Source organism: Hemitrygon akajei, chromosome 17, assembly GCF_048418815.1.
Source record: "Hemitrygon akajei chromosome 17, sHemAka1.3, whole genome shotgun sequence".
Lineage (NCBI taxonomy): Eukaryota > Metazoa > Chordata > Chondrichthyes > Myliobatiformes > Dasyatidae > Hemitrygon > Hemitrygon akajei.
The window spans coordinates 36921061-36928588 of record NC_133140.1 but is presented as its reverse complement, the minus strand read 5'-3'; the positions used below and the strand labels follow the sequence as shown (position 1 = coordinate 36928588).

Genomic DNA, 7528 nt, shown 5'->3' with positions numbered 1-7528 from the left:
ACTGAGCATGGAACCCATAATTAGCAGAAACAATGTGTGTTTTTACAGCTGAAGCAACAATAGGAATAAAACCTCACATAGCTGATTTCTGTAACAATTGATTGAATAGATTGATGATGGTTCAGCTAAGTATTAATGTTGAAGCACACCAATATTTCTGGGTGATTTAATATATTCTCAAAAAGCACAGTTTCCTTTTCGGGTTGTGTGGTTACGAATGCAGGATGTGAAGCTGCTTCTAATTGATATTTGTCATTCTCAGTCACTCTACTGAAGTTGTCACTAGAAAATGGCTATCTCCAGTCAAGATATTTCAGAAGAGTTACAAGGTAATGATTTTGGCTTTAGTTAATTCTAAAGGAAGAGTTTTATCTCTACCACCTTCGAATTTCTGTTGAGTTTTTGAGTTTTCGGGTGTTTTAACAATGCAAGCATGAAGGATATGAGCAACTGACATACGATTCAGCCTGCAACATACAAAAGCAACACCTGCTAGGTCTCTGAGCAAAGTAAATCCAAATTGAAAAACAAATATAATGAGCATTTCTTTGGTTTTGTTTTAAATTGAGAATATTCATGAATATTTTGCTAGCTAAAAGTGTGAAAACTTTGGTTTAAGCTTAATATATATATATACTTTAGTAAGCTCACTTGATGAATCAGCACTCTTAAACTTCTACCTTTTTACGGCATAATGAGGATACATTTAGTTTGAAGGTGCCCTTGTGCTACTTTTAAATCTGATTTAAGATTGATTACCTGCCCCCATTGCTGTGTGAGTGATGTTTAGACCCTGAATATTGTTTTTTTGGGATATACTGTATGTATTTCATGCTTTACATATAATTTTAACTGAAAACAACTTTTTTAAAGGAACTCTATTCATTTAGATATCATTCATTTTGTCATTAACTTACCAGGATGGCAAGCTTGTCAGACAAAGAGGTTAAGCACGTTAGGTTTGTACACCCAAATTGAGAACAACGTTCAGTGTTTTATTGAAATAAACTATTTTCATAATAAACAACAGGAAACATGTAAATGTGAACAATGAACCCTGGATATGGTGTCTAAAGCTCTAAAATAAGAGGTGTGTCTATCAGGGCAGAGCTTACAGGAAAAGATGTAACCCAGAGTGTGGGGAATCTTTAAAACTTACTTCTCAAGTGTGCCTGAATATATCTGAGACAGAAAATGGGTCAATAGTCTTTTAAATATTAAGGTGCTTTAATGTATTAAGATTAAATGCAGGAAGGTAAAAGATCAATTGTAATTTTGTTGACTGGTACAGCAGGCACAGGAGGCTGAATGGCCCGATTTAACCCTTGCATATTCTTTGTGCAACTTTAAATAAAATATTTCAACATAAAACTTAGTTAAAATTTATCAACACATCTACAGAGCTTATATTACCACTTTTTTGGAATGATGGCTATGTAGCCAAATCTTGGGTTAGAGATTCAGTTGCATAGTGTCTGTTTCCTTCAGTGCACCTAACCAAGTCCAAACGGATAGGTTGGTGACACATGCGTAATTTCAGCTAAAGTTATCATGAACTTGATTGTCGTGACTGTATTGTCCTTGACAAAGCTTATTTTGTCATGTTATTCCAAACAGGTCATCAGATTCTTATCTGCCTATCACGTGGCAAAAGAAGTTCTCTTCTACCATAGAACTGCAGTTGTACAGCATAGAAATGGGCCCCTTGGCCAACCTTTTTGCCTAACCCATTTAACACTAATCCTGTTTACCCATGCTAGGTCTGTTTTCTTCCATATTTAATTGTCTGTCTAAATGTCTCTTGAGCCTAGTTTTTACCTTTTACCAGCATGTCCTCTGGCAGGAAGCTCCAGATATCAATTAATCTGTGCAAAGGAAAACTTGCCTCTCAAATCCCTATTACGATTCTTCCTCACTCACACTGGAAACTTGTGTCCTCTTGTTTTGAAACTCCCAGGAAGGCTAAAAAAAAAAATCGACCTTTCTACGCCTCTTATGATTTTATGTTCCATTATCTGGTCATCCCTCACCCTCCTTCACTCCTGGAAAAGCAAAGCCAGCCTGTTCAATCTCTCCCCACAAATCTAATCCAGGCAACAAATGGGTAACTCTACTCTCTTTTCAGCACAACCACATTTTCCTGTTTTGTGCAAATTTAATCAGTGTTTTGTAAAGTTGCACTTAACATCCTAACATTTACATTCTGTACCCTGATCCATGAAGGCACGCACACTAGATGCCACCGTCACTACCCTATCATGACCCAAAAGCGCCCACAGAGAATGGGATAACTCTGCTGGAGCAGCTCTTCCGCCAGGACTAACCCAGAGGAATGTACTTGTCTGTATGGTCAACAACTTTTATCATCATTGAAGCCACACGTGTATCTCCAGCAGCAGAACAACAAGTGAAGGAGTCAGATTTTGTCCTTTCCTGTCTAATTCCTCACATCCACACATGAGCGAACATCATCATTTTTGTTCCCATAACCTAAATAATTACTTTTCTTCTGTTCAGATTTATGATTGTACTCACTTTGCTACAGAAAATTAATAAAATTCTGAAGAAAAAGTTATCAATTTACTCAGTTACATTGCCGTCCAATAATAACATTGACCAATAAAGAAAGACCTGGAGCTAGGCCCCAGAGCCTGACTTTCCATATTTTTAAGGTGCTATTGCCAGGATTTGCAGCTTGAGTTGGAAAAATCTTGACCTCCTTTTAAAAATGCTGGATCGCTGTGGAGGTCAATTGATAGCAGTTCTGGACCAAGAAGGCCAGGTATAGGATATCACTAGGAACTTGAGCATCCTGGCCTGACTGGCTTTGTAAAATTTGCGTGGATACGAGCGATGTATCTGCGATAAGCAGGTATAGCGTCATCCTGGGGATGGTTCTTTTGTGGAACAAACCCTCTGGCGGGTCTGCTGTGCGAACCACTGTCAACATTGCCTCCAAAACCATGATGATATGTGTCCTTGTGTGCCACAACACAAGTTGATGTACTAGCAAGCTGAATTTGGAGTGGAGGTTGCAGAATGATGAGGTCACTGTCGTTGATGGAGCTAATTATCCTGTCCATGTTGGATCAAATGGTCTCCAATCTTAGCAAAAAGAAATGTCAAGTTGGATTTGACTTCCCCATACTTCCCGATGTTCTAAATGAACTGGCTAAAGGGTAGCATAGTGCTTCAGACACTACTTGATAAATCAGCCTCCTTTAGTTTCCGGGGCCTTTGAAGTTCATTGCTGCCGTAAGCTGGCATTTGTCCTGTCGTGCTGCCCAGGGTCTTACCCACTTGTTCTGGTGGGTTGCTGCATATCCACACCGCCTCCTCAGTTGGGTTCATCTTCACTGAACCAGTGCCTAAGATGTTGTTTCCGAGATTCTCTTTGCAGGATATTTTCCTGCACTCTCAAAGGAGCTTCCACATGTGCATTACCTGTCATGGACACGAGTACAGGAGGCTGAAGAAAGAGCAATGGCTATGAATTACATAACTCATAAAGATGAGTTACACCCCATTGTGTTTGCCATTTCTGTCCTGGGAAGACGTCTCTGACTGTCCACTTGATCTATGTAGGAGGTGGACGGAACGCACTGCCGTGGGTGGTGGCAGACACAGATCGTCTCGTCATTGTCTGAACCCTTGGTGCCTAGGTGGCACATGGGGCCTCAAGGTAGACACAGATACATAGGGTTATTTTAGAGACTGTTAACAAGGCACAGGATAAAATAAACATGGAGAGCTGTGTAAGAGGGAAGAGTTAGATTAATGTTGCCATAGATTAAAGGTGGTCACATCATCATGGGTCAAAGTGCCTGCACTGTTCCATGTTCTATGACAGCCTTTACTTCCACCAATGATCATCTTGTATACCTGTATTAGTCACCTCTCACCCTTCTCTCCAAAGAGAAGAGCCTCAGCTCACTCAACATATGTTCGTAAATCATGCTCTCTAATCCAGGCATCATCCTGGTAAATCTCCTCTGCACCCTCTCCAAGGTTTTCATAACCTTCCTATAATAACCAGAACTGAGCAAAACACAATGTGGTCTAACCAGAGTTTTATAGAGCTGCACATTACCTTGTGGCTCTTGAGCTCAATCCCCCAGTGAATGGAGGTCAACACCCCCTACGCCACCTTAACTTCCTTATTAATTTGCATTGCAACTTTGAAATCCAAGATCTCGCTGTTCCTCCACACTTTTGAGAATCTTGCTATTAACCCTGTACTCTGCCCTCCAAACCCTCTATTCAACCTTCCAAAGTGGATCAATTGGAGGCCCTTCACTGGTCGGCGTCACCCATGGATATTGTGTCCTCGCTGTCTAGATACAGAAGCCAGGGCAGTCCGATATGGAGGGCAAGCTGTTGCCCGTGCAGCTGGCTCCCCTCTCTCCCCACAGCTGATGAACAAAAAGGAACAGCAGAGACCGATACGGTTTGGCACCAGCGGCGTCGCAGGAGGTGCCGGTCAGCGTTGGACTCAATGTTGGGTTGCCTTAGGGACTTCAGCACCAGAATTTTCCTCGGGGTTTATCCCGAAGCCTTCCCCATAAGTGGGTATAGCCGCAAGGCAGCATTGGTTTGAGATCAAAGATTTCCTTCTCCTAGATGAGCTGTCAACAATGGCTGAAGTGAATGAGTTCATTTAATTTTTTTTTTTTGCTCAGCATAACAAAACTTTCCATTTCCAGATACATTTACATTTACATTTCTTCCCCTCACAGATATCAGCTATCAGAACACGTCCATCAAAATATAGACATCACCACAACATCCTATACAAAAGCCCCATTAGTATAGCAGACAGGTTTACATCTACATACTGCAGAAAAGGCTGCCATGTTTTATGAAAACTATTTGTTTTTGAGTGTATCATACATGTCAAAAAGTCCAAAGGAATGTATTCCATGGTTAATTTATGCCAACCAAGAAGTCCAGGGGCCTTATCGGATATCCAACAAAATAAAATGTTCTCCCTCGCACAATAAGTCAGGATGTTAAAGAGTTTTTTCTGATGTGCATTAATAATACGACTGTTGGGTAAGTCTAAGAGAAAAGACACTGGGTCCAGTTCAAACTCCATCTTCAGAATCTTCTCCGTTTCACCCAAAATATCACTCCAGTAAGCCTGAAGTTTGGGACAAGTCCAAAAACAGTGGGTGAAAGTTCCAGTATTTACTTTACATTTAGAACAGATTGGAGAAATGCCGTCTTAAATTTCGAGAGACGATTTGGAGTCTGATGGGCTCTATGCAGAATTTTGAGTTGCAATGCTTTAGTTCTATTACAAACTGAAATTTTCTTTGGATTATCACAGATGTCTTCCCATGTTTCAGCTGTAATCTCTACGCCCGGCTCTCCCTCCCAGACCCTTCCCAGCTGCTCAGCCTCTCCACAAGAACATTCCCTCAGGATGCTGTAAAAAGCACTGATGGAAACTTCACCCTTAGAACAAAACACCCTCTTTTCTATGTCAGAACTGTAGAAATCAGTTAACAATGATGTTTTTTTTCTGTAGATAATCTCTTGTCTGAAAGAAAAAGTGAATGATTTTAAGGTGCCAGCAACCTGTTCTTTCAGTAGAAACAGTTCTGCCCGGCTTAGTAGCTAAGCCAATATGAAGGCCAGGAGCTGGATGTAGTTGTTAGAGATTGTTGAGACACACGCCATTGGGACCATTTAATGGGTACTGGGACCTTATCACCACTACCTGCTCTGGCTTTAACAACCTTATGGAACCAAAGTGAATCACTTCACATTCTTCTGGACTGAACTCTATCTGCAATTTCTCGGCACAGTTCTGCATCCGTCAATGTCCCATTGTAACCTGCTACACTATCCACAACACCACCAGCTTTCATATCATCTGCACGCTTACGAACCCACCCTTCCATTCCCTCATCCAAGTCATTTATAGAAAAAAATCATAGAGCAGGTCCCAGAACAGATCACTGCCAAATGCCACTGGTGTAATCATGCAAGCTTGTGACTATGAGGATAAAGTAATGCAAAATTTGGCCCTTTGGTTGTACGAAAGTGAAGGAGAGTAAGGATAAGAGATCACGTCGTGTTTGAGTTCTGTGATTTGCTGCATTATAACTAAAGTAGCTTTGACCAAAGAATACAAGAGCACAAATAGTTTAAGAGAGCTTTGAACTTCCATCAATGTTACATACATGTCACTGGTGGTAAGTTACTCAGTTTCATGCACTCTGCAGCCCCTATTGATTACAGTGATTTTCAGTTTTCTTTCCTGACTGAGGATCTTGGAGATCTCGTTTTCCAACAGCAGTTCTGATGATTACAGCAGTCTGCTTTGGCAGAAGTTAACACACATCAGGATTGCTTTCAATTTCCTCTTGCCATATTTCTTGATGCGGGCTTGTGGTTTCCACTGGGCCATTTGGGCATTATACTGTGTATATTGTGTATGTGTACATACGTGTACAAGGGGTGATTGATAATCTCATGGCCTAAGGTAGAAAACCTAGCACATTTACTTTTCAACATAGTCCCCTCCTACATTTACACACTTAGTCCAGCGGTCGTGGTCGTTATTAACTTCAAACTTTCTGCATAATCATTCAAAGAGTTGAACTGCACGTGCCTGTAACGAGAGCTGTATAATTCATCTCCTTCTACTTTAGGCCACAAACTTATCAATCACCCCCGCTGTGGACTTCTGGAAGTCCAAGACGCCGACTTCTACAAAGAAGGGATCTGTATCCTCCACGACCGCTGGACTAAATGTGTAAATGTAGGAAAAATAAATGTGCTAGGTTTTCTAAAATTGACTCCTTCTACCGTAAGCCACGAACTTATCAATCACCCCTCGTATGTATATATTATGGCCAGATTTGAACCTGGGACCACCTGCCCCGAAATCCAGTGCAGATGCCACTACACCACCAGAGAGCGAGTATTTAATACAACAATATAAATGAGTATGTGCTTCATAATGGCAAATTGCCAGGGAGTGATGGAGCAGAGCTATACAGTTTGTCATTTCAGCATAACCAAAATAAGGTACTTCTGCAGAAGCACACTGAGATGAGGAGATGACATTGCAACAGAGAATGAAAATGGAAGCACATCCCATTAACGCCAATGAAAAATGACAGCATCTTCAAGGATTGATCAACTTCCGTTTTTAGCATGTCATACTAAAGCGTTTAAAAATAATTAACAAGCCTTGTGCAAAAATAGAAGTTAAACATACATTTATAAACATACATTATAAATTGCTGGTGAACGTTTCAATTAACTGTTTCAATAGCTTTTCAGGGTTTGAGCAGAGATACTTAATGAAGTTGTTGCAGTTGAACATAGGTTCATGCTCATCTTAGGTGAAACTAGAGTAATGTAACACAGAAATAAGCTCTTTGGCTCACAAAACCCATGGCAGCGCCTTTGCTTTCTTAGAAGTTTGCATTCATTCAGCATGTCATCAAAAATGTTGACACTTCTATGGGTGCACAGTGGAGAGTTGTATGTTGCATCACGAGCCTTTATGGAA

General features: G+C 40.8%; 1 protein-coding gene across 1 annotated transcript in view; it reads left to right on the top strand.

Moving 5' to 3' along the window:
• Positions 1-261: 261 nt before the first annotated feature.
• The window catches only part of carmil2 (capping protein regulator and myosin 1 linker 2), a 151205-nt gene continuing 143938 nt past the window's right edge, over positions 262-7528 (top strand). The window contains exon 1 of the mRNA XM_073069923.1: positions 262-329. Coding sequence (XP_072926024.1) covers positions 290-329 — 40 coding nt within the window. The 5' untranslated portion in view covers positions 262-289. The remainder of the gene's footprint in view (positions 330-7528) is intronic.